This window comes from Chrysemys picta, chromosome 8 (assembly GCF_011386835.1).
Source record: "Chrysemys picta bellii isolate R12L10 chromosome 8, ASM1138683v2, whole genome shotgun sequence".
NCBI lineage: Eukaryota > Metazoa > Chordata > Testudines > Emydidae > Chrysemys > Chrysemys picta.
This window is the reverse complement of record NC_088798.1, coordinates 3,489,047-3,516,526: the sequence shown is the minus strand read 5'-3', so window position 1 is coordinate 3,516,526 and position 27,480 is coordinate 3,489,047. Positions and strand designations below refer to the sequence as shown.

Genomic DNA, 27,480 nt, shown 5'->3' with positions numbered 1-27,480 from the left:
CATGAGGCGAGTGGCAAATACAGGAGTAGAATCCAGGAGTCCCTACTCCTAGTGCTTCTCTTGAGTGGAAGTGCTCAGGTGTATAGATCTAGTTCAGTGTGATGATGGTGGTAGTGTGAACGTGTGCACATGAGTGTGTGCATATGATCGATATATATTACTGTGTAGTAATCAGGTGGAATGATTTAAATCTATTTTAATCAGCAATTTAAAGCGTGATTTAAATCACCAAATGGAAAGTCTCATTTTAAATCAGTGATATAATCAGCTTTTCCATTTGTACATCAGTTATTTTCTAGAGAAACATGCGTTCTCAATGATTGACATAACTATTAAAACATTGATTTACAACTAAATATATCCTTTACACTACCTCTTTGTGGTATCTTTTTGCTACCTAGGAGGGTACGCTAAAACTACATGTATTTATTTAAACAATTATATAGCTTAATATTTTCCAATTCTTATTAACTGTACATTGTAGTATAAGATGGTGATGATCATTACTCATTTACTACATAATTCACTTTTTGCTCATGATTTGTGTCAAGCTGCATAAGGATGGTAACTGCAATTTAATTGAGGGTCCTGTGGCACCTTTAAGACTAACAGAAGTATTGGGAGCATAAGCTTTCGTGGGTAAGAACCTCACTTCTTCAGATGCAAGAAGTGAGGTTCTTACCCACGAAAGCTTATGCTCCCAATACTTCTGTTAGTCTTAAAGGTGCCACAGGACCCTCTGTTGCTTTTTACAGATTCAGACTAACACGGCTACCCCTCTGATACTTGCAATTTAATTAAACACATCAGCATATAAAATTAAACCAAGCACCTTAAATGTTTTGGATACACAAACTTCTATCAAAACATGTTTCACCTTTACAACTAAATGATGCATTAAACAGCGGGATTAACTGAAGTCAATGAATTAAACTGATTATTTCAGGTCAGCCTTGGAAAATTGTCAAATATGCCTAAGAGAAGTGGATTTTAAGTTCCTACTTGCTTAAGTCTCTTGAAAATGAGAGTCTCCTAAATTACTTTTAAGTAACAAAAATTTTAAAAAGTCAACTTTTTAGCCACCCTGGTAGAACTTACCAATAAGATTCTGGGGCAGAAATTAAATCTTCCTCTATTTGTACAGTGCAGGGCACTATCACTGCTCAAGAATTGATACTGCCTAGTGGGAGTTAGTACACTCTGGGTATAGAGGTCAGGGTCGGGTTCTGCTGAACTGATTGAAGTCTCAATGTAGAGTTGTTCTTGCTATACAGCAATAAGGTACTTTGTCTCCTCCAGGCATATGCAATCACTCCATTCCAGGATTAGTTTGCAGTAGCTAACATTCTGATTTTCATTGTGCCTAAATCAGGGTTGTTACTTGGTCCAGATGGGTGGTACATGCAGATTATAAAGTTTGCTTTTGTTGGTTAGACTGTTTGTTCTTTCTGTTTTTCTATTACTATAATGACAGGAAAAATGGTTATCAAGGTCAGTTGCATAAATATACTGGGAGTGTTTTCCGGCTCCAGCAAAATAAACTCATTTCCTGGAATATTTTAAGCATGGATATGAATATGTAGTGAGCTTCCTCAAGCCTTTCTTCAAAAATGTACATGGTTACTACCATACACCAGCAGCTGAAACCTAGTCTATAGTAAATTGTTTCTAGCTATCAAGCCAGTAAATGAACAAACAAATTTTAATTAGCTGGAACATCATGGAAAAAGGGGAAAGGATGGAATTGGGCAAATCTTGACTAGAGAGGATATTGGAGCTATTGAGCAAGGTGTAGGAAGACACTTTTTTCCTTTCCATTCCCCACCTTCCCACACATTTTTTATATCTGGGTGCTGACTACTGTTGCCATTATGTAGCACTTCACAGAGCAGTGCAAACTGATTTGTGTGACCCCCTTGTAAAGTATAAATACCCTCCATGCGTGTGCCCACACAACTACCTCTTTTAGAGATGGGCAAGAGACAGCGAATTTGACCAAGGCCACAGGTGAACTGCTGGCAGAGCTACAGATACACCTCTGGATGTCCTGGATTTTGGTCCTGTGCTCAACCATTAGGTCACATTGCCTGGCCAACTACTATAAATAGCTGCAACTTCCTACAGCATACTAGGACTGTGGGCTCGATAATTAACTTTTTTTTTTTAAATCCCCTGATTGGGCCCCTCTGTGATCCCTTGTGCAGGGTCTCTTTAGCTTCATATTAGAGGGGTACTTGCCTGCTCAACCCCATTGCTATGATGTGCTCTGTTACAGTTCTTTTCATGACTTCCACATAGGTAACTTCATCACATCTAATGCCCTGCAATGCACTTGTGTAACACACACCCTCAGCAGTGGGTTATGCGGGTCCCTCCTTGTCCCCCAGTGTCCTGGCACATCCCAAATTCAAACATCCAATGTGTGCTTTTCATCCTCAATTATTTACTATTTGTGTGGTGCCAGCAGCGTGGTAGGCATTTCTGACATGTAAGAGGTAAGATCACTGCCTTGAGCAGCTAGGAAGAGATGGCTTGCCTATTCATTTTAGTTTTAAATTGTACACTTCTTAAATAGTAATGCAGAACTTTTTCGGTTAACTTTAAAAACAGTAAAATCAAGCCTGTAATCTGAGCTACAGCATGGCAGTTTGTATTAGTGATATCTGAGCTTATGCTAAAATGGTGTTTTGGTATTCCAAGCCTGCATATTTGGAGCCGATAAAGCAGTTATAAAAACTGGTAGGTGCCCAGTCCATGGAGCTAATTATGCCTGCTTGGGCAGAAGGGTAGGTTGGCTGGCTAGAATAGCCTCGTTGTCTTGCAGACAAGAGTCCTGAGGAGAGCAATTTACCCTAGGGCCAGTGCCAGGCCTCAAATCCTCCCAGCGAGCCAATAATGTCACTGAAGATGGTATTCAGAAAAGAAAATGTTTATATTGTATTTTTTATTTCGAATTTCTTAGAAATAATAAAACTGTCCTACGACTTCATACAATTTTTTGCCTACTAGAGAGTTGTCAGTGTTTGCCAGACACCTGGCAACGCTTCAGTTCTGTCAGTTTGTTGATGTTTGGCCTCAGTGACTGAGCAGTTGCACACCTTGCTGCAATCCTGAAGGTTTCATCAGATAGTTGTGTTCGGTATTTTGACTTGTTAATATTCATTGTGGGGGAAAAAGTGATTCTGCCTCCATGGCTGACTCTGCCCAGCGACTAGTGATGGTATCGCTGTCCTTCTCCCTCAGCCAATGGGAGCTGCGGGGGGTGGCACCTGCAGCAGACAGAGCCGGCAGCGTGGCTGCCTGGGTCTCTCCTCTGCTGGCCACAGTGGGGAGGTTCTCGGGCCGCAGATGGCCCGCGAGCTGGGACTTTGAGACCCCCGGTCTTGAGTCTAGTCAATCACAGAGGCTGATGAATTTGATGGATGTCTGGTTAAAATATGGAAAGTGAACATTGTGCTTGGTTTTTCTTTAAAATGGGCTATTTTAAAACCTTTTTTTTATGCATAATGTCCAGTGTGTAAAAAGAGCTAATCTTACCTTTATTATTAAACACAAGGATTAATTTGTACGTACCTCTAGCATTAGGAATGATGTGGGTCTGCAAGCTTCTTACCCTTGATGCTGCCAAAATCCTGAGCCATGCACTTGTAGTTTAATGCCTGTAGTTCTTTGGTATTATTATGCTTGCTTGCCCAAACCCATGCTTCAGCCTCTCCGTGCTGTTCCATATCATGCAGTCAGGCATTATCTTTAACATCCCCTTCTTAGTTTACCATTTCTGTGCTACACTGTAAGATCAACTCTGTCACTCCATCTGGTACCTCTCCTCCCCTCCTCCCTTCCCAGTCCCTCCATTCAGTTTCTTGCTGCTATTCATTCTGCATCTGCTATTGCAAAATGTTTTTTTTTCTTTCATAGTTCCAGTTCTCCAGCGCTTCCCATTCTTCACTTCTCACCCAGTTCATCATTTTAAATGTCCTTTCAAAACATACTGTCCTTTTCCCCACCTTCTTAATGCTAGTGCTGTACTGCATTGACATTTTTGCTACCAAATGAGAAATACTGTTTGTACCATTGCTTGACTTGCTGCTCTGTTTCCACTGTAATCCTCGCCCAATACTTTTGTATTTAAGGGGTTATATAAATAAGGTTTGTTGGCAGTGTTGTGTTGCCATGCTGTTCCCAGGATCTGAGAGAGACAAAGGTAGGTGAGGTAATACTTCTTATTGGACCAACTTCTGTGCATCAAATGCCTCAGCAACAACTATATGGGTGAAACCAGACAATCACTATGCTCTTGAATGAACTTATACAGAAAAATAAGACACAAACACTTTTCACAAGGCAATCACTCCATATCTGACCTCTCAGTTCTCATCTTCAAATGAAATCTGCATAATACCTTCAAAAGATGAGCCTGAGAATTTAAATTCATAACTGTGCTGGAAACTAAAAATGTGGACTTCTCAGAGACACTGGTTTTATGGCTTATTACAACAATTTGTAACACACCCTACTACCTGCTATCCCTTAACTGCTCAGTGAGTGTGAACCCCTTGCCTGAGGAGGTTGTGAAGGCAAGGACTATAACAGGGTTTAAAAGAGAACTGGATAAATTCATGGAGGTTAAGTCCATTACTGGCTATTAGCCAGGATGGATAAGGAATGGTGTCCCTAGTATCTGTTTGTCAGAGGATGGAGATGGATGGCAGGAGAGAGATCACTTGATCATTGCCTGTTAGGTTCACTCCCTCTGGGGCACCTGGCATTGGTCACTCTCAGAAGACAGGATACTGGGCTGGATGGACCTTTGGTCTGACCCCAGTATGGCCATTCTTATGTTCTTAACCTCTTATGTTTAACAATCAGTCCCACCATGTATTTAGCTCAGACACTTTGGTTAACTTCCCTATACCTAAGGAAGAGCTCAGTGTAGCTCGAATGCTTGTCCCTTCCACCAGTTGGTCCAGTAAAAGATATTACTTCACTTACCTTGTGTCTAATTTAACTGAGGCTATGTCTACACTATCACGGTAAGTTGACCTACGGTACGCAACTCCAGCTACATGAATAACGTAGCTGGAGTCAACGTACCTTAGGTAGAGTTACCCTGGGGTATACACCGCGGGGGGTCGATGGGAGAAAATCTCCCATCGACTTACCTTACTCTTCTCGAGGGTAGAGTATAAGGGTGGACTGGAGAGTGATCTGCAGCCGATTTGGTGGGTCTTTACTAGACCTGATAAATCAACTGCTGGTGCATCGATCTCAAAGCGTCCATCCCTGCCATAGTGTAGACCTGCCCTGAGGCGTAACATAAGGTCATAACATAGGTGAGTAGTGTAACAGATAAGAGTGTCTGGGATGGCCTGGCTGAAGGTGACTCAACTGAATTGTTCTGTCGACAGAGATCCTGAATTCAGTCTTGGCCCACAGTTGTGTGACTACGGAGGGGATGAACAGTGCAGCAGAGGACAGTGTTGAAACTGACTGTGCTGCTGTCGTAGCTGCTAGACCTGCACTTTAAGTATATTTTAGTGGGATTATATGGTGTGTTCATTTTTGCTTTCCTGTGTGCACTCTGACTGAGTCTGAATCAGACACTCGTGCTGTTCTGTAAAGTGTTGCCAACTCTTTGAGTTGGTGTCTTTATAAAAGTCCCAGCAGGAGTCTTGTGGTTGCCAAGGCTCTCTGTTCTCAATTACATTTTTTTTTAATTTGTTGTTCAAAGGGAAAAACCTTGAAAACATGAATCCTAAAGGCTAACAACCAGAAAGATTCCGTTTATTTGCCAGCAATTATTATTTTTCAAAATCTCCTGGTATTTTAGGGCCTGACTCATGACTTTTGAATGCTTGGGGTTGACAGTACAGCTATAGATAACCTGTAGGGAAGCTGTCATGGACTCACAGGTCGTGCCCACAGAAGCAAAACTACTTAAATTGTGCTGCTGTTGTCCCTTGTTGCAGTGCAGTAAAGGATTATTTTGCTTGCTCTGTCGTGTAACGTGACGCTATGCTATCGCAAGCCTGAGCAGGAATCTGTGTTTGAGCCACAGCGCGCACAGCTTGATCGTGCTCCTGCGCAACTGATCTTTCAAGGAGGCTACCCCCTGGGACTGGGGTCAGGGAAGAACGCTAAAAAGAGGTGTAATATAAACTTGGTTCTGTTGAACCAGCATGCTTAGCTGTCACTTTGGCAACAAGACCGTGGCTAGATTTCACTGTGGATAAATGTGTAGGAACAGGATATTTTTACCTTGACTGCAATACTAGGGTCTGTTTCATGCCAATGCTAATCTTGTTGCGTTGAGTCATAATGAAGGGAAAACATATGAAACTAAATAACTTCTTTGGATATCTAGCAAATGAATTTAACAGAACCCTGCTCTCTTGTTACTGCTAGTTTTGTAATCTAATCATGATCAGTATCTGTTGCGCTGCAGGTTAATGATACAGAATTTGTATATCTGTCATGAAAAGGTCTAGATGTTTCTCAGTTTTGCTGTGAGGTCTGTTTATGAAACTTTTCCCAGCAACATCCTTTCCTTTCCCACTCTCTTACAGCCTGACGTGATCTATCCCCCGCTTGCATGTACACACATAGGATATATCTACGCTGCAATTAGACTCCTGCGGCTGGCCCATGCCAGCTGACATGGGCTCAGGCTGCAAGACTGTTTAATTGTAGTGTAGACATCTGGGCTCTGGCTGGAGCCCGGGCTCTAGAACCCTGTGAGGTGGGAGCGTCCCAGGGCTTGGACTGCATCCCGAGCTGGAAGCCTACGCCTTTAAACAACCCTGCAGCCCGAGTCAGCTGGCATGGGTGTCTAATTGCAGTGTAGACATACCCGTTCAGTACCCGCTGTTGTTACCCTGCAGTATTGCTTTGAGACAACCGCTGTGCTGCAGCCACACTCATTTTGGGTCGGAAAGTACTGGCACCAAAATGTTTCGGGAACATAATGAAGTCCAGTGTTCGTCAAGTAAGAAGGACTTTCCCGCCTTCAGCATATTCTTATCACAGAGAGCTTGATTGTGGTTGCAGCAGGGTAAACAGCAAGTCTCTGGGACAAAGCTTCCTTTTCTTTGGTTGCACTAGCAAATCGGATGTAATGTTTGTAATTCTTTGTGTATACAAGAGACCAGCAGATAAACACTAAAGGCTAAACAGCATTGTTCGGAAATGACAGGTAACTCTTGATGGTGGGGGGGGGGGCATAATTTAAAGGTTTGGGCGGGCATGTGACCCCCATGCGTCGCCTCTGGGTTGAGGAGCAACAGCAGAGCAAAGAACACCAGGGCAGTGGCGAACAAGCGCCTCAGGGAGCGTCTCATGGCAACCGTGCTCCACGTGCAGGGGGAGTCGCCAGCTGGTGAAGAAACAAGTGTGTGTCGGGGCGCAGCTCGGAGCACCAGCCATGCAGAGACAGCCCAGCTCAGGGGGTAGGGCAGGGAGGGCGGCTGGGCAGCCAGCCAGCGCTATGGCTCCCACTGCGCGGAGAGCCAAGGGCCCGAGCGGGCCACGTGGCTCCCACCAGCTTCTGATTGGCCTGCTCCTGGCAGAAGGCAATGGGTGTACCCCACAGTTGGAAAACCTTTGTGCTAAATGGAAGGCAGAAATATTGGGGGGGGGAGCACAGTCATATGGCCCCCTCACGCTTCAAGTCACCTCTAGCATTTTTGGAGGGCTTTGGAAACTAGGCCATCAAGCTGGACCTGCTGCATTCCCAACCTGGTCAACCCTAACCAAGAGAACGGCAGCTCTGTCTTCCTCCCCCTAATTAATTTTGGCCCCTCCTAGTCCTCACCACTTTACCCAGATATGTTAGGGGCATGATCAAGATACTTTTGTCCAGTCAGGAGGGTGAGATAGGCTGTGCTCTATTTGATCAGTGCCGATTTGCACATTAGACCAGTGGTACATATGCCCCTGGGGGTACCCAGAGGTCTTCCAGGGGTACATCAACTCATCTAGATATTTGCCTAGTTTTACAACAGGCGACATAAAAAGCACTAGTGAAGTCAGTACAAACTAAAATTTAATACAGACAGTGACTTGTTTATACTGCTCTATATACTATACACTGAAATGTAAGTACAATATTTATATTCTAATCGATTTACTTCATAATTATATGGTAAAAATGAGGAAGGCAGCAATTTTTCAGTAAGTGCTGTGACACTTCTGTATTTTTGTGTCTGATTTTGTAAACAAGTCGTTTTTAAGTGAGGTGAGACTTGTGTACTGATTTGTACATAAGACAAATCAGACACCTGAAAGGGGTACAGTAGTCTGGAAAGGTTGAGAGCCATTGAATTAGACAATCAGGATAATTAAACTTTGCTCTCCTTTAGCACCTTCCACCCCAGGATCTCAAAGTGCCTTAAAGACACTAGTGAACTCAGCCTCACAACCCCCTTGTGAGGTAGGTAAGGAGCATTACTTCAGTTAGCATGTAGGGAAACTGAGGCACAGAGGCTGAATGATTGTCTTGAAAACTGGTTAGGACACACAGCAGAGTAGGATTAAATGGTCAGTTTTCATCTTGGCAAAAGGTTAACTGCTAGGGCCACAAGGCACCATGAACTCTTAAGTCCAGTGTTTAATATATCTTAGTGATCTAAAAAAGGGGGTGATTAGTGAGGTAGCAAAATTTGCAGATGACAGTTATTTAGGTTTCTGAGAACTGTGAGGATCTTGAGAGAATGAGTAACAGGACGGCAAACAATTCACTACCAATAAATGCGAAATAATGCACATTGAAAGGGAAAATTTAAACTACTCATACACCTTACTGGGTTGTAAATCAACTATATCAACTCCAGAAAGGGACCTGGGTGACACTGTAGACAACTCAATGGAGACCTCTGCTCAGTGTGCTGCTGTGGTAAAAAAAGAAAAAAAAGGCTAATAAGATATTAGGATGCATGAGGATTGGGATGGTGAATAATAAAGAGAATAATAAAGAGAATACTGACTGAGTCCTATGGCACCTTTATAGACTAACAGAAGTATTGGAGCATAAGCTTTCGTGGGTGAATACCCACTTCGTCAGACACATGTGGTGGAAATTTCCAGAGGCAGGTATAAATATGCAGGCAAGAATCAGTCTAGAGATAAAGAGGTTAGTTCGATCAGGGAGGATGAGGCCCTCTTCTAGCAGTTGAGGTCCGAACACCAAGGGAATATTGTAACGTCTTCACATAAATCAGTGATTTGACCTTATCTGGAATATCCAAAATAAAATTGCAGAACTAGACGGGATTCAGAGAAGAGTGAGAATGATCAAGAGCCTGGAAAAACTGTCCTATGAAGAGTGAAAAATTAGATTCCTGACCTTAGAAAGGACATTAATAAGAAAGAACATGTTAAAACTATATAAAATGTGTGGTCTAGAGAAGGTAGATTGGGAACTTCTTTTCTCCCTGTCTCAGAGCAAGAGGACATTCAATGATGTTACCCGGGGGGCGGGGGGGGAGAGGACTCAACATGGATAAAAGAAAATACTTTCTCACATATAATTGAACTGTGGAACTCCCTGCCACAGGAAAAAGTTGAAGCCAGGAACTTAACAAGATTCAAAAAGGGACTGGATATTTATATGGACATAAAGAATATCCAGAGTTGCTATATGATGATTTTGTGGAAAGGATATAAAATCTCATGCTTCAGGTCTTAAGTCAATCTTTAACTCAGAGATCAGGATGATGGGGAGCAAATTACCTCATGTCTGCTTCCTGAAGGGTTCTTAAACCTTCCTTTAAGCATCTGCTAATGGCCAGTGTTGGAGATAGGATGCTGGGCTAGATGGATTGTGGGTTTGATCCAGTCTGGCAATTCCAATGTTCCAAGGTTACACAGAAAATTAACATCTGGGCTGTGAATAGAACCCAGCAGCCCTGACTCAGTTTGCTCCTCTCGCCACTGGACCAAGCATGTTTCCCTTCGGATATATTTTTTTATCAGCATGTTAAGATCTGTCTGACTTGAGCTTGAAATGGGACAGACATTTCGCTCTGCAAACTGGTGAACATGCCAGTAAACTACTTGGACAGGTTTTTAAGTCCTGATTAACACCAGGGCAAAGTTGCTGAGAATTTCAGTTGTTATACTTCCAGCAATATAGGATGCATTCTTCCACCAAATTGGTATATACAAATTAGCAGCCAGATGATGCATTTTTAAATACAATTTTAGTGACACTCAACACTTTCTTTCCTTTTTGATGATGTCCAGATATTAAAGCACAGGTACTCTTTGCCTGTTTGGTCTGGAAAAGATCAACGTTCCTGCAAAGCATTCTCCTTTGCCTATATATTTCTGTCTCTACCCACAACTTTTAAGTCCCTTTTTGTTCCTTTCCTGTGTACATTAGCACTCATTCTCTGTTGGCAGTATTGGACATTATAATATGAGGTAAATAATATTACCTTCCCCCGGTGATGAGATGACCTAAACTGGCAAATATCTGTGTGTTCTAGTACAGTCCCATAAATGGCGAACTGGTCCGCTTTCCTGAGACTGATCGTCCTGGCATAAGAAGATGGGAAATCAGTGTGGGCTCCCAAAATCTGGCCCAAATTGTTGGGCACGAAGCCAAAGAACTTTTCTTTTTTTTCTTTAATTCTTTTCAGATCTTTTAACTAGATTGGAAAGCTAGAAAATAACCTCTGTGCTCGCGCGTCATCCTGATTGTTGCATAATTAATTGGTAAAAAGGTCAATACATGATAATGCATTGGCACTAAAATATGAACCTTTGGTCAGAGCATATTAAAAGAAGAAAGCAATGCTAGGGAGAGAATATTGCGTGTGTGTACTCGTGCCAGGTGCCAGAGGACTTCCTGGCTCTCAGGGCTCAGCGAGTGCAGTGAAATTAATTGACATTGTTTCTGAATATATCTCCAGATTCAGCTAATCTTGCAATGTACCCAATAATGCCATCTAGATTTTGGAGTCACCTATTTTGAAAGATACCACGCTGCAGAATAGTCTTTTTTACCTAGCCACTGGGTAGCATGCACTGTTTCTGTGGGGGCTCGCATCCTAGCCTAGCAGTAGAATTTCAACTGCTATGTGTTGTCTCTTAAACAAAAACAACAACAAACACCATAAAACTCTAAACTGAACTGTTAACATCTAGGTCAGCTGTTAATTTTTGTTTTTAATGGCACATCTTGTTTTTTTCAGTACATCAACTGTGGTAATCTGGAACAGCTGTTAGACGGTAACCAGCATCTGCCCTGGATGGTGAGGGTGAAATTGGCATATGACATTGCTCTGGGACTCAGTTATCTTCACTATAAAGGCATTTTCCACCGGGATCTTACATCAAAGGTACCAAGTATATAACAAATGGAACTATTTAAGGGATATATTGTGCTCTAAAAGCACCACTTTGCTGGCTAATATACTCAGTTGCCTGGTTCTTCACCCCTTCCAACAATGAAGCTCTGTTACATAAAATGTCATTTAAGGGATTGTGAGAGAAAGTTGAAACAGTTTATAGGATTAAAACTATTTTACAGAAGAAATGATGTTGAGAACAGTTTGTCCAGAAACCTTAGAAGAGAGGTCACTTGTAAATGAGTTTGGATTAGGGTTTCTGAGAAGGTGGCTGCAGAGCTCAGTTTTTAATTCATAATTACTTTCAGTAATTTATTTAAAACTCTGGGCATTTAAGCATAAAAATCTAACAATTGGAATTGGATTAAAATCATATAGGGAGTGGAGGTAGGATGACCATATTTTCCAAAGAGAAAACAGCACACCCCCAGCTGCTTGCCCGAGGGCCCTCCTCTCCCCCCGAGACTGTTACCCTGTTGCTGGAACCCTGCGGGGGTCCCACATGCTGGAACGCTGCTTTTCCCTTCCCCCCAGCCCTATCTCCCCCCTGCCGGGCCCGGGCTGGCATCTCCACTCACCCCTCTGTACCACACCCCACGTTTTGACAAAAATGGGCATTTGTCCTGTTTGCTCTTGCCAACTGATCAATTCAGCAAGAGCGAATGGGACAAATGCCTCCTTTTGGGAAGAAAAAGTTGGGTCAGCTGGGACAGGGCTTAAAAAAGGGACTGTCCCAGCGAAAACGGGACATATGGTCACCCTAAATTGAGGAGATTATTTGAAACCCATTTTAAAATCTCTCAGTTGCTTTTTATTTCTTCTTGTATTTCCCAGGTGGTGTCCCGTGTGAAGAGTAGAACAGTATTGGTCTCTCCATAGCTTTAACCTTGGCTATCTTCTTTGTCTCATTTTCAAATTTCCCCTTCTCTCCACCTAACTTCAGCAAGAGCTGACCAGTCTACCTAAAACGTCACATGGTCTGGAATGAGCTAAAAGGGAGATTAGTCCGATGGGGAAGAAGGGCTTAACTTTGGGGAAATAAAGAGAGGAAGTCACATGTGGAGTCAGCAGGCCCTGGGAAGGAATAGTGTCTATATCAGGGGTTCTCAGACTGGGGGTCGGTACCCCTCAGGGGGTTGCAAGGTTATTGCATGGGGGGTCGCGAGGGAATATTCTCCCTGGGAATATTTTGTTATAAATTGAGGGTTTTTTTACTTTAGAACATGTAATAAAATTACATACAATATTGATTAACCATAGGTACTCCATAAGAGTATTGTATTAATAATTTTCCATCTTCCCAGTTCGTAAAGAGTTTTAGCCCCCCTCCTATGAAAATTTTTTGGGAAGACAATGCGGCCTAAGAACTCCTTTTATTCCTTCTTCTTTCTATCAATCAAACAACCAATGTAAGTAAAGAGAACATGTTGTGCTGACATTCAGAATCAAAACCAAGCAGGCGTAGTCAAATGAAAATCCATTTTTCAAGACCTCTGTGAATGCTCTTATTGTTTTAAAGCTTTGCATAACTGTTGTTCTTGGTATCTGTCCTATCAGCACCTCAATGCTGTCTATTGTTGAATGGTCTAAATCAGTGGTTCGCAGCCTATTTTCTGCCACGGCACATCTTGACACCTTTAATTATTTTGAGGCACGCCACCACATTTTCTCCAAATAAACTCATGAATATTCATGTGCCAAAGTAGGGTTAAAATCAAAACAACCATGGTGGCTAACATTATATTGTGATCTGTCTTTTGTGCCAGAATTAACTTTTTCAACAGTGGAAACTAACATTAAAGCTAAATTTAAAAACTCTGGACAAAACCATGCTCAGCGGAGACAGTGACATGCGCTTGAGAATAATATTTTGTGATGACAAGCAGTTAATAATTAATTATTTCTTCTCATTGCTAAAATAGTCTTCCCAAGTGTGTCTAACTTTCTTCTCTGTTTTTAAATGCAATATAATTAAGTCCCACACAGGGTATTGCCAACCTCAAGAGATCAAAACATGAATGAGTCAGACCCCAACAAATCAGGAGATTGGCCCCCCAAACGTGTGGTTGTTTACAAAGAGATTATATTGGTTTTTTTGTCTAACGATTGGTGAACTGCCCCTGTCCCTCCCCAGAGCTAGAGAGTATGTTAATGCTGCATGCTCCCAAATGTATTGGCTATGAGGATTTTGGCCCCTGCTGCAGGAGTTCTCACCCCCACATCCCCCTGTCCGCTGTCCAGCAATAAATTGTGCCCCCCCAACCTCCAAATCAGTCTTGTGCCCCAAGTTTCCAAATCAGTTCTGCTCCCCAGCCCCCATCAGTTCTGTCCTCACCCTCCACCAGTCCGGTCCCCATCAGTTCTGCCCCTGCCCTCAGTTCCGTCTCCCTTGCTTCTCCTGGGGTTCTTCCCTCCTCCCAACACTGGGGGGCTGCAGCAAGGTCCCTGCTACCCTTCCAGGCTGGGGAGGGGCAGCTCCAGGAGCTCTTTTCCCCACCCCGGCGGCCTATAAAAGTGGGAGGGGCAGAGGAGCTAACCTGTTGCTCACAGGATGGGGGGGGGGAAGAGGGGGAGATTGAACTCTGATTGGTTTCTCTGCCTGGAGGAGGTGGGGCAGTGAGGCAGATGGCCAATCAAAATGTGGCTTCCCCCCTTCGTTTCCCCTCCCACTCCCCTGCTCCGCAGACTAAAATTTTCTATCTTAATGTCACTTTGGGGAATGGAATGTTATTCATGCATAATATTTGAAAGGGGCCTCATCCCGGAGAGCAAAAGTACAGAATGTGATCCGGCTCCAACACTAATTAAAATAAAGGGAAGGGTTGTTTTTTGTTCTCACATGTAGTTTTTTCAAAAAATCCTGCAGCACACCTGGCACATCCTAAGCCTCATTTAGAAAATCCTCCACTCTAAGGAGGGCCTGCTGGTAGTGCAGCAGTAAAACAGTCTGTGATGATGGAGTATGGGAAGGGCTACGATAAAATATCAGAATTGATCCACAAAACCAGTAGGTTTGCTTTTTAAAGCACAAAAGGTAGAGTTCATTAACAGGTCACAACGGAGGTTGGCAGGCTAAAAGTTTGAGCCCACAGCTGTGTTGTGAGCAGCCGAGCAGTACTGTCTGTTTCCTCCAATTATGTGGTGAAGGGGGTGGGGGGGCCGTCACACAAATACCTAGATAGGGTCCTTATCTTCTCTGTTCTTTGGAGGAGAAATGCACACAACCCCTGCTCTCAAATGGACAGATATTTGTGAATTTCAAGACAGTGACTCTTGTATTTCATGTTGTATTATTGTGTTAGTGAAACATACTTCAAATTGAAACTAAATGCTGTGAAAATTATTCTTTTTCAATGTACACCGTGCTGGAAGAGTGAATTTTGCTTTGGAAGAGGAAGCTGTTCCCATTGTCAGGTTTTAAACAAAGTCAGAATAACTAACTGCAGCAGACACACATCAACTATGTAGGCCACGTGCCTTTTGGCTACTGCTTTTGAAGACGTGGCTAACATCCTGTGGTATTCAAGTGGCTTTGGATCGATGCCAGGACACTTACTGCAAATTCAGGAAAGATTTGACATGTTTTTAGCCTTAGAATGGAAACGCTGTGGCATGGCTTGAATTTGTGTAGGTATGGGATGAGCGGAACCACCATTTTAATGCTGGTTTTTTTTTAACTGCTCCTCTTTCTTCAGTGCATGATGATCCATATAATTCAAATGAGGACAAAAACAAGGGATTCAGAATATTTGCAAACACCCAAGCAAGCAATGAGGATAAGGGAATGCAGTTTCCAGAAAACTGCTGGAGTCTGCTATTAATGAGCTTAAAAGTCAGTTACTGTACAATGAAGCAGTTTCTTCTTTCTTTACCTATTACGCTCAACTGGGGCTAGAACTCACTGCAAAATATCCCACTATAAGAATTACTTTTAATAAGGGGGTTGTCTTATAGTAATACTTTAGGAATTTGGCATGAATGGATTCCCCCTACAGATTTTTTTTACTTTTTTCCCTTTTGGCAAACTGTGATTCCTTATTCCTTTCGTAGTGCAGAAATCATCATCGCTACGTGTTGTTTACTCCATTGAGTATGGTTGCAGGAATGTGCACTATTCTGGCAATAGTGTGGTGCATGGCAGTGTATTGTGTTAAGACCCATAAAAATGGAGACTTTTTACAAGAAAAAAATCCTGAAGTGAAACACTGGAATTTTTTTTAATTAAATTTTAAAATGTAGGATTATATGCTGCCTTTCATTTACACAGTGTGAAGAGCCACAGAACAGCACAAATCCCATGGAGGGAGGGTCAGAGTGGGGAGCTCAGTTCTGCATAGCTGAGGAGGTAAGATTAGGGGGCAGATTTAGGGCAACAGCCTAACTTGAACTCCATCAGAAGTTAGGAAATCAAAGCAGCAGTAACCCCCTCCCTTCCTCCCAAGTTATTTTCAGACCATGGCTGGTGTGTGTGAACAAGAGACAATGCTAGAGTGACCATATTTCCCAAAGGGAAAATCAGACGCCGTGTGGGGCTGTCCCAAACTGCTCGGCTAAGGGCCCATCCTCAATGCGGAGTTGGCCCGAGCCGCTTGCCCGAGGGCCCCCCCCACAATGTGGGGCTGGCCCAAGCTGCTCCCCCAGCCCCAGGTGTGGGGCCAGTCCGAGCCTCTCACCCAAGCCCTGCCTGCCCCCCATGCAAGGCTGGGGCTGGTGTCGCTGCTCGCTCAAGCCCTGCCTGCCCCCCCCCCCCCCCCCGGAGCCCCCACATGGAGCTGGCATCGCTGCTCCCTCACTGCATGTTTCTCCTCACTCCACTTCTTTGACAAAAGTGGGCCTTTGTCCCGTTTCCTCTTGTGCAAACTGCAGTTTTTCAAAGACTTACAACTTTGTCCGATTTGGTTGGATTATCATGGGGAAAGCAAAAGACACAACCCTGACACACAGGTCACTTGTTCAACTCCCTGCTCCAAAGCATGGGGATGCTAGAGTTTCTCAGCGAAAAAGTTACCAGTATTTAACACAGGCAAAACATATTTTCCCCATGCCTCTTTTTTGGAAACAGCTGAACAGTTTTTTCTGAAATTTTCCCAAAAAAAAAAAAAATCAGCCTGAAGCAGATACCTGGTGTGGAAAATTTCAGCCCAAACTGTTGTTTTGACAGAGTTACAAACAACTGAAAACAGGGTCTTAGAATGGGAGGTGTCAGGCAATCTTAACAGGTAGCACTACCAGCCTCACCCATACTAAGCTGTTGGGGTGTCGGGGGAGGGGGGGAGAGGAATCATACTCTTCACCCTGTATTGCTTGTTTCTTTTTTAAAAAGAAACTAGGCAGTTCAGTTTCAAATTTTGTTTTATAGTCATTTTTTGTCCTCATTACTGTCTGGCTCTCTTGTACTAGCACAATGCTGGTATTTGGATCCCAACACTGCGGGGCAATGTTCACATGCACAAAGTTGTCTTTCAGTGTGAATAATTCTAATGCAGCTTTGGTACAATCTTATTTAAATGAAAAACGTAATTTTGGGCTTAAATGAAATTGTCCTTTGGAAAACATGCTGTAATTTTAAACTTTGCCTACTGGGACTAAAGTTGCTGTTGTTCACACTTCATTGTCAGCATTGCTTTTGATACTGATAAGATGGCTCTTTAAAACCAGCTGACACATCCCAGTTGACTTTTAAGTATTTTAACTAAGTAGCTGTCATCATAGGATTGTGAATGAGTAACATGCCTGAATTTTTCTGTATGTCATAGCCTCGCTCTGTATATAGTGAAAGATAAAATGGTGGAGATGCTTGGTCTGAACAACTTATTTTTAACTCTGAAGTTTGTGAATCTATTTATTTTCATCCGTGTTTATGGAAAATAGAATGCTGCATTTGCCCTAGTAGGATTATGCTGTGCAAAGCAGATATTAAGCTCCCATAACATACAAAGGGGCCTTTATGTTCTCTCACATCTGTCTCTGCATAAACAGCTATGTTAACCCTTTAGGGCTGTTGTACAGAGTTCCTTTCTTTTATTGAAGTGACTGTCTCAGCAAGGACTGAAGTCTCTCCATTTAAAAAAAAAAAAGTCAGATATGGTGGTGTTGGGTTGTGTAAACCTCCAAAAGAAACAGTGAGTCTCTTTATGGAGGTGTCCCACAAGAAAGCCTAGAGAATTCATGTTTTATTGCATTGCGTCTTACACAAATAGTCTAGTGGTAGGTTGGAAGAGCTTTCTCAAAGGCCATATTGTAAAGCAGCCTGGCATTTTATTTCATTGGCCATTCCTGCTGTCAGCCTTTCCATCAGACGGGTTTGAACTCTGTATATCATTAGTGGAACTTGGCATAAAAGTTCTTCTCACTGATGTAATTGCTTTTCTTTGCCTTCTCCAGAACCTGAGCAATGTCAGCTTGGTCAGGTGTTAGAGTAACTGTACTCTGTGCTGCACTCTCTTTACTCAATAGTTTCTCTATTAATTTAGTCACTTTTCCACTTGTTAGCCCCCCCATAATACAGACTTTTCCCCTTTTAATACCTATCTTTTGTGTTTATCTTAAGTTAATTTGGAAGTTGAGAGTGCATGCATAGTGACGTGCACTCGGAGTGCAGCGCCTATCATCCTTATTTTTTATTGTGGGACCGGCAGGAGACTTTTCAGTAATTACATCAAAGGTCCATTAACTATCTTGCCCATGCTGTGGACTGACACTGCAGCATACCAGTTCCAGTGAAGCTTGGAGGATGAAGATGAATTCAGTGGTGCTGAGAATATTCCTAAAACCTTATTTGAGGTCTGGACCCAAGTATCACATCATAGAGTGAAGCACATCAGTGTGGAATGCTGTTTTTTCAGAAAATTGTTCTATTGTTTGACATGAATCCAGGAAGCTCTAGGGGTGAAATCCTGGTCCCATTGACTTCAGTGGGTCCAGGTTTTCACTATAGGTGGGGTTTGAAGACTCTCAAGGCTTGCCTACATACAAACTTGCAGAGATTTAATTAATCACTTTAATTAAACTAATGTAAAACCTCTGAAGGGACACCCTTATTTGGGCTGAGTGTCATATTTCACCTGTTCCCAATTGACTTAAGCAAAACCAAAAAGCCACTTTTGTACAGAAATAAGTGTGTCCCTATGGGTTTAACTATAGTATGTCTACACTGCAAAAAAAAGGTGTGGACTAACCCGAGTTGAGAAAACTTGGGTTAAAATAACAGTTGAAGACCCAGCAACTCAGCTTTTAACTTGGGTAAGCAGTTTGAGTACAATCCTGGCAGTCCTCTATTCTTGAACTTGGACTGCTAACTCAAGTTAAAAGTTGAGTTGCCTCGCCTTCACTGGTATTTTAACACACCTTTGTGCAGTGTAGTTATACCCTCTCTCTGTTTAAATTCACACCTCAGGTTCTACCAGGGCAGCTTTCCCAGCTAGACAAGGTCTCAGACTTCCACCAACAAAAGCAAGGAAATTTAGGAGTCCAGATGTCCTCCTGGATTTAACCCGGAGCAACACAATGTGGCAGCACAGTTGATGATAAATGCTTTGTAGGTAAAATCTGAGGCCTCAGGCTGCTCCCGCTGTCTTCTGGGATTATGTAAGAGCTCACTGGCAAAACTATCAAACACAGAGCTGAGAGGTGCTGCTAGTGTGGCATAGTGTGGCCTTCTTAAAAGGCCCACTCAAGCCGCCCTTTGCCTCAGAGAACCCAGTTTGCAAGTTTCGCAGATTCTCCCACATATCATTGAGTTTACAGCTGTAAGCAAACATCATCTGGGAGCTATGCTGTTACATTTATCAGATTATGTATTACACATGTGGATTATTAATTGGCAATAGTTTAATGTTGCACTTGGGAGCTGCGGTTGATAAAAATGCCATACATCTTCATTAAGTAATTTCTTTAGACTGAGAGTTGGTATCTATTGCTGGCATAGGGACAGGTTGTGACCAGGGCATTGAGGAATTACAAGATCACTCTGTCATGTTGGCATAGGCCCACTGTTGCTTTTTGTAAAAATAAGGTTTTGCAAAACCTAAACCCAGTAGAAATGTTTCCATATATTTTTAATTCCAATGAAAACGGTTTTTATTTGGATGACATGTTCCCTGCAGTGTTTGTAAACCAAACTTTGGAGCATTGTGCTAGTGCATGAAAGCCAGAAGGTGAAACAAATTAATCCATTCTTGCTGACCAAATTGAGTGAAATACAAAAAGAAAAAAAAAAACAGTATTAATGGCAAGAAGTAAAAACTAGATTTTAAAAATTCCATTAATATGAATAATTGAAGGGGTTAGAAGACTTGTTGGAATTTATAGAATGACTTTTTTTTTTTAAACCTGACCTTCTTTTTGAAATTTGATCTTTGAATATTTAATAAAATTTAAAACATGACATTTCACTGCATCTACCATGGGAAAGAATTGTACTGGTGAACTTTCTAGTGTCGGCACATGCTTATTTCTGTACAGAATACAATGAAATGCCACCTCAGTTTGAACCTTTACAGTAAGAGTTGAGAAATGTTTTATCCCTCTAGGATTTAAATGCATTTTACAATGAACAAATGCTTAAACATTGGCAAGCTGAATGAATGTGTTCTTTGATAGGAGATAACAAAGGCCATAACTGAGACACTGAAGTGCACTTCGGGTCAGTGTGGTTCACTTACCCTTGTAAAAAATTTATGAATCCCAAAGTGAACTTTATTTATTATAGTTTAGTCACATTAAACAAATAGGACTTTGGAACTAGGAATCTAAGGTACCGTTCAGCATTTTCGCAAGTATGCATGCAGCATACTTAACCTTTTAATCAGAAGGAGGAAAAACGTATTTACTTTATGGGCTGGACTAGAGTCAGCTCTGGATATGTAATCAATGGTGACCTGGACTTGATCCTTCAGACAAGAGCATCACTATCCTCAGCAGTTGCTTCACTCCGACAAGCTAACCCGGTGGGGATTGGTGAGGAGTTTTTGTGCATCCAAGCACTATAAAGCTAGCAAACTGAATTTCCTGATGCTGGCTGATATTGTAGGGTGCCACCCTGGGGAAGTCTGCAGAGGCATTGCTAGCTATCACTGCCCAGTGTATCTTTCTGTGGGCGGCACAGAGAAAGGAATGCAGAAGTGGAATGAATTCTTCTGCAGGGAGCGGGGCAAAATGAGGAGGTCAAAGAAACCCAGGAAAAACAGAAACCAGCTGCCAATTCTTTCAGTGAGGAGAACGACGATATCTTGCACTGATCCTCTCATTCATTTTCGCCCCCAAAACACTGCCTGTGCACCGATGCTACGGGTCCTGAGTCAGCTAAGCACATGCTTAAATGTTTTGCTGAATGGGGGCCTTAGAAAGGAAAAGATGCTAAGTCTCTGATTAGCTATTTCCTACCAACTACATCCTTTAAATGTGCAGTGGGACTATGTATTTGACTTGATTTGAGACTTAGCAGCACATTCAGTTTCCTGTAGCTTATTTTCTACCGGAAACTGTTAGTGTAAATCAACAAGTACCTTTAAAATACAATTTTGTAAATGGTTAATGTAGCAAAATTACAGTATGAACATATTTAAAGGTCATGCTTTTCCTCATGTACTGTAAATCCTACTAATTGGTGTACTGTGTTCATACCCCATAGAGAATCTCAGTCTTGTTGAGCAGTGTTTATTTCAGGTTTTACCAGTACAGGGACGAAATCATTTTAGCTCTTCCTGAAGCCTAGATAATTGCTGCCTCTGGTTTTCTGTTGCCTCAGCAAATTTGAGTGGATTATTAACAAAATATAAAACTGGTTGCATCAACTGAATCTTTGACAGGCACATGCCTGACTTTGGTGTTTGTGTGTCGTTGGGTACAAACAAAAGTCTCCCATAAATGAATATCTTTAAAACAAGCTTTAAAAATCTTGCTCCAAATTTGAAAACAGTATGGAATTTCAAACCCAGACAATATTTTAAACTTTCCTCCTTTTCTCTTTAAATTCAGAACTGTTTAATAAAGCATGATGAGAACGGTTACTCGGCAGTGGTGGGAGACTTTGGTTTAGCTGAGAAAATCCCTGATTGCAGGTATGTGGATTCTTCAGTACTAATCCAGATGAAGAGTAGGAGTGTGCTGCAGTTATATGATCTATGGAGCTGAATGCCTGAGGGTTGTTACACTTTGCTGTAACTCACAGAAAACAACCTCTGATTTCAGTCTGGAGCTACAAGCTAAATGGAGATGGGCAACCACTCCAAGCTCTTAATTATCACTGTCAGCTATAGACTTTGAGAGTGGCACTGTTTCTTTCAATGCTCCAATGATCAGAGAGCTCGACCAGGCATTTCAATAGGTCTCCAAAGCAAGTTAGATTGATTGATTTTTGTGAAGAACTGTCTATTATTCTGAATCTGGGTGATTTATACTGAATCCTCGCTTTAGTGATTCCACATATTTTTAATTAGCTGCTTCTTGGTTTCACAGCCAGTGTTCAAAAACATTAAAGTACAGGCCTCTTTCACCTCTGGTCTAGTAGTTGAAATTCAGGGTTGTAAGAGGTACTACTGTCTGATGGGTCTATTGTGGAATGAGATGATGATCTCCATCCATTTGAGGAATGAACAAGTGACTGAATCTCACAAAACACCATCACAATTGGCAGCTGGCTGTTTTTTTTTTACCCATCCAGTATAGAAGCCAGGGATTTGATTAAGCTATTCGCCCTATCTGTATATAGTCCTGTGTATTCAGCATTCTGGGGTCATGGAATTTGTCAAAAAATTATGCCTCAGAATCTAAGTTCTAATTAAAATAGCTTCTAGCCTATATGACTGTCAGGAAAACATCAGGAACATGAACAATACAGTATTGTTTTACTGAGACTGCAAACCATCTAAAATGATAGCTCAGGGAGTTGTGAAGCTCCCCATTCATCTCAATGGGATGCTGACTCTGAAACATTAACTTTTTCTACTATTGATAAATACAGGATGTTCCTGCTGAATTTATTTCTCAATCCCTCACAATCTCCAATTCCTTCGGGTGCCAAAAGCCTGAGCAGTCTATTACCAAGTCACCAAAACTTCCAGCTTGTCTTTCTCTTACAAAGTTGGTAGTACAGTGATGCATTTTCAGCACACATTTTTGAGATACACTGGAAACCAAGAATGTAGGAACAGCCTAAAATAAATGCAACTTCGTATCAAAATAAATAACACAAGAGCTACTGTATTGACTGCATTATTCATTTTTAATTCAAACTTTAGTTTTCAAATTTGAAAAGTGCAGCCATGTAATGTCCAATTTGCTGACCGCTATGCCCTCGGACTCAAGGGACTGTGTCATAGAATGTAGATACCACTAATCTCAGAGGCTCCGTTTTTAGAGGTGGTCCTTGAAAATCAACGTTGCAGCAAGCTTGCACTGCTGCTGTATGTGTTCATGAACAAGACTGCAGTTTCCAAATGTATGGAGATATTGTAGATCAGATTAATACAAATCATCTCTGTATTGACTGCTTCTCTTAGGTTTGGCTCAGTGGGGAATTCGCCAGATAACCTTACTTAGTGAATTTTTGAAAAATTTTAATAAAATTTGCGAGTCACCTTTCAAGGTTTTTGTTTCTATTTATTGTGTGGGCCTCAGACCAGACTGACTTCTTTCTGACTGGTGAGCAGAATCTTTCTGAATCTTGACAGTTTATCATCACGTTGTCAGGGATAAGACTTCCCAGGAGGAATACCTTCCAAAACTGCTCACATGTGATTGGAGAGCTCTCTAACACAAGGAAAACGTCTTTCCCTCCTTAAAAATGTACTTGAAAATAAAGATCTCTGTGAGCCCCAGCATAGGTCAAGGGACCTACTCTAACAGCTTGGATGCTGAGGGTATCCAAAGACTTATGGCTATAGCGTTTAGAGCTATGGAGGGGCTTACAGAAAATGAAATAAATAAAACTTGTTTCAGCAAATTGCAACAGCCTGCTCCTTCATATACCTTCCCTGGACTCTCAGATCCTTTCCATGTACAAAAGAGTAGAATCCAAAATGAATTATATGGAAACCACTCACACTGCCTTTTCTATGCTGAAAGCTGCTCATAAAATGTTTTAACCTTGTATTTGCTGAGTAATTCTCTCTCTCTCTCTGCCTCCCCCACCCGTCTTGAATGTGGAAAGTGAGAAGCTTCCAGTGGTAGGCTCACCCTTCTGGATGGCACCTGAAGTTCTCAGAGATGAGCCTTATAATGAAAAGGTGGGTATGTTTGAGGCGTGGATATTGGCTGTTTCTTTTCGGTGCAGCCTTGGAGGTTTGGGAATATCATGAGCTTTAAAATTGTCCTGCCACTGTGCCTTACTGCACTTTTCCTTAGCAGAGTTTGTCATAAAGGATTCTGAAGAAAGAATGTTTTCTACACTTGACGCGAGGGGACCGATTCTGACTATAGCTCAGTAGAAACCTAGATAGAATTAAGTGGTCCTTGTGGACTTCTGCAATTATTTTTGAATTGAAAAATAATAGATCCACATTTTAGGGTAGAATTTCTACATTTGATATGCCCAGATAAAACTGCTAGGGAAAACGCTTTTACGTTCCCTTCTTTTGAGGCATTGAGAAATGGCTCTGTCAAAGGAGAGCAGTGGAGAAGAGGTGACGGACCTAGAAAACAATATTTTCAGTCAAGCTCTGCTTAATGCAGCTTTATCCACTTGGCATCCCAGAGACTCTTGCTAGCTGTTAGCTGATCTCCCTCCCGTGAGTGCCACTCTCTGTGGTAAAGTCCACACTCTGCCAGCATTCAACACCAGTGTGTCTTGTGTCCTCCACCTTGAGTTTGCAGAACTGAAGCAGCTGCACAGAATTAGCACATCAAAGCATTATCAAAATTCCAGCTATTTAACTTGTGTTTGGGCACTTCATTTCTAATTTAGGTCATGTCTACACATACCGCGCTGCAGTGGTGCAGCTGTACTGATACAGGAAAGAGCTCTCCCGTCTTAAAAAACCATCTCAGTGAGCAGCCAAAGCTATGTTGGTGGGAGAAGTTCTCCCACCAACATAGCACATGTGCAGTTACGTCGCTGTAACTTACATCACTGAGGGGTGTGGAATATTCACACCCCTGAGTGACATGAATTTTGCTGACAAGTGGTAGTGTCAACGTAGCCTAAGAATGTCACTTTACCCGATTTCCTTGGGGCATAAAGGTCTAAAGGAGAAGCAGTTGTAAGTTAGCTTTCCCACCAATGCAGCTGCGCCACTGGAGCGCTTAGTGAAGACCCTCCCTACGCAAACAGGAGACCTGCTCCATCAGCAGAGGTACTCCACCTCCCTGAGAGGCGGTAGCTGTGTCGAGAGCAGAAGCCAGGGGTTAGGTCGGCATAGTTATGTCACTCAGCAATGTGGATTTCCACACCCCTGAGCGATGTAGTTATACCGACATACATTTGTATTGTAGACCAGGGCAGGGCTAAGTGTCACATAAGTATGCCTGGATCCCTGAGGGGGATGCCCTGCTACTGCTCTGTAGAACTGGCTTTAATATTTGCTCAAGTTTAATAACTTGGGCAAATGCCAGATGGCAAGAATCTGTGAAACTCTGACTCCCTGAGAGCAAGTAATAAATGAGTCTGTCTTGTGACTGAACACTGCATCGGGAAAGGGGGGGAGCAGGATTTCATTTGTCTTTACACTGCCAGCGCAGCAGTGTCTGAAGTCAAATGTAACACTCCAGTGCAGGAATTTTATTAGAACTGCACTGTGAACATGTTTCCACTAAATGAAAATGCGGGAAATGTTACTGACCGTTATTCGTCGTGGGGCTCTGGGGGTGGATGGCTGCTCTGGACAGCCTTTCAAAATCACCCTGTGGTCAGGAGAAACCTAGTGGCAGATAAGAAGGCTGAGTGTTCATAATTAAGCCGTGTGGTTATTTTTTCCTCTCTCTCAGGCGGATGTGTTCTCCTACGGTATAATTCTCTGTGAGATTATAGCCAGGATACAGGCAGATCCTGACTATCTCCCTCGCACAGAGGTAAGTGGTGAGCATGTATAAGGCCTGTGGGAGGTGGGGAATGCTCATGAGTGATGTTTGGTCATTAATAATTGCAGCGTGGCTGCCGAAGGCATGATGAATGGCTGTTACCGTTAAGGGGGTCTCTGACAAAGCATCTGTCCTTTGGCAGAGCTGCTTGCAGAGAATGGCCCTGAGACCACATTTTTAGCACAGGGTTACTCAACCTCCTCCAACTGAAGATTGCATTGGAAACTTGCCAGAAACCCAAGAGCTGCATCTAATTGGCATAACATGGAACAGATTGCAGCCACCTTCCTGTTTAATACAGAGGGGCAGCTTGAAGGGTCTGCTAGTTTCAGCAAGCAGCGCTCCATTATGGATCAATATGGAATGCTGCATGCTGGGACCAGCATTCTCTGTGGGCCATTCCTCTTTATTAAACAAGTGGCCATGGTACACATTTTGACCCAGCCCTATTTTAGTTTATACTGTATTAAGCACCATGAACCTGATCCAGAATCCTTTTGAAGTCCGTGCAAATGCTCCCATTGACTTCAGTTGGTTTAGATCAGGCCCCATCTGTTGAGTAGTTTTTGGTCGTCTACTTTGGGCTGATGTGAAATTCCCTCCCCCTTCTCCAGTTCAAAAAATTGATAACCACTCAGGATTTAAGATATTGTGAAGCAAGTGTTTTCCTTTCTTCTGTCTCCCTTCAGAAGGGGACACCTTGAGGGATCTGATGATTTTGCTGCTAGTCCCAGTGCAAAATTTTGCAAAGTTGACCACTTCATCAGTTGGCTGTGATGAAAATCTAAAGTTTCCGGTTTCATCACAGACTAACTATGCAATTCATTTACACAGTTTGAACTAATGATGGGAAAACATTGTAATAATACAGAATAGAGCTCCCAGAACCACATGAACAACATTGCATGTGAAAATCTCCTTTGTATTAGTCTACGAACTGTGTACTGTTCTCTCCACTGATGTGATCAATGGCATAGCAGCATGTGCCATAAAATCACCTTGAAGAATAACATGTACTGCAAAGCTCTCAAAGGTAGGACTAACTCTGAAAAGTAGTGCTTTTAATTTTATATCTTGCCTCACTGGAACTGGACCAAGCCAATAACCGTAACTTTTTAAACCTATAGACATGATTCAAAACATTTTAAACGTAGTGAATTCCCCTTCCCTGATCAGCTTTCAGGTTTTGGCAGTTGTTTCTGTCTCTCATTCACTCTACCTGCATGGTGTCCCCCCTCCAGACTTTCCCTGTCTCTAGAGGCTTCCTGTTCTTCTTTTTCTGCACTTTGTTTTATGGCCTGTTATGTTTTACTGTTCACTTCCCTCCCTTTTCTTTCTAATATCTGGTTTCCATGTCCTATTGCCCTTGCTGCTGCTGCTTTTTTCCTCCTTCTCTATCCCTTCTTACCTTTCCGTTTATTTCCTCTCTATCCTCTGCCCACAACTTCCATTCTCCCTCTCCCCCTTTCTTCCTGTCTTCTTTTCCTGACAGTAACAGACACTGATCAGTCAGCAGCATGTGTTCAGAGCACTGTCAAAGGGCAGTCTTCTGAATCCCTAGAGTTTTCATTGGGTGTTGAGGGATCTGTTAAGTCTCATTTTAATATTGATTGAAACCATTCAACCAGTCCCAAATAAAACAAACGGAACATGGTGTGACATTCCCTTGGGTACAATCTGGACAGATGGACAGCTGTGGCCCCTCAAATCTCCAATCTGGGGTGTCTTTTACACAGCTTTACTGTGAGAACAACCACTCCTGGGCCTGCGCTCACACAGCCTCTAGCATGCAAAATCACTCCCAGCTGAATTGTATGAGTGTTCTAGCTAGCCATTCATGAATTACATTACAGGATGACACCAGTAAATTCCCATTCCCAGACTTCTCCCCAGAAATGTGCATGTTGTAGTGCCTCACTCTTTCCTTCTGTGCAGTACAAGCTCATAGAAAGTCTGTCATTTCAATAATAGAAGAGGATATGCACAAATCTTGTTATACCAAATGGAGGTTCCCAAACACTTCAATCCAAACACTGGTTTAGATAAAACAATAAAACAAGTTTACTAACTACAGAAAGAGAGATTTTAAGTGATTACAGGTAATGAGGCATAAAAG

The 27,480-nt window shown here is 42.3% G+C and overlaps 1 protein-coding gene across 5 annotated transcripts in view; it reads left to right on the top strand.

Moving 5' to 3' along the window:
* TESK2 (testis associated actin remodelling kinase 2) overlaps positions 1-27,480 on the top strand; it is a 108,502-nt gene that overhangs the window by 63,821 nt on the left and 17,201 nt on the right. For 3 of the 5 annotated variants that reach the window (XM_042845045.2, XM_042845047.2, XM_042845046.2), the window contains 5 exons: positions 11,193-11,339; positions 15,616-15,693; positions 21,327-21,409; positions 23,500-23,575; positions 25,272-25,355. In XM_042845045.2, coding sequence (XP_042700979.1) covers positions 11,193-11,339; positions 15,616-15,693; positions 21,327-21,409; positions 23,500-23,575; positions 25,272-25,355 — 468 coding nt within the window. The remainder of the gene's footprint in view (positions 1-11,192; positions 11,340-15,615; positions 15,694-21,326; positions 21,410-23,499; positions 23,576-25,271; positions 25,356-27,480) is intronic. The other 2 variants (XM_005303018.5, XM_065553719.1) reach the window with 1 other exon arrangement.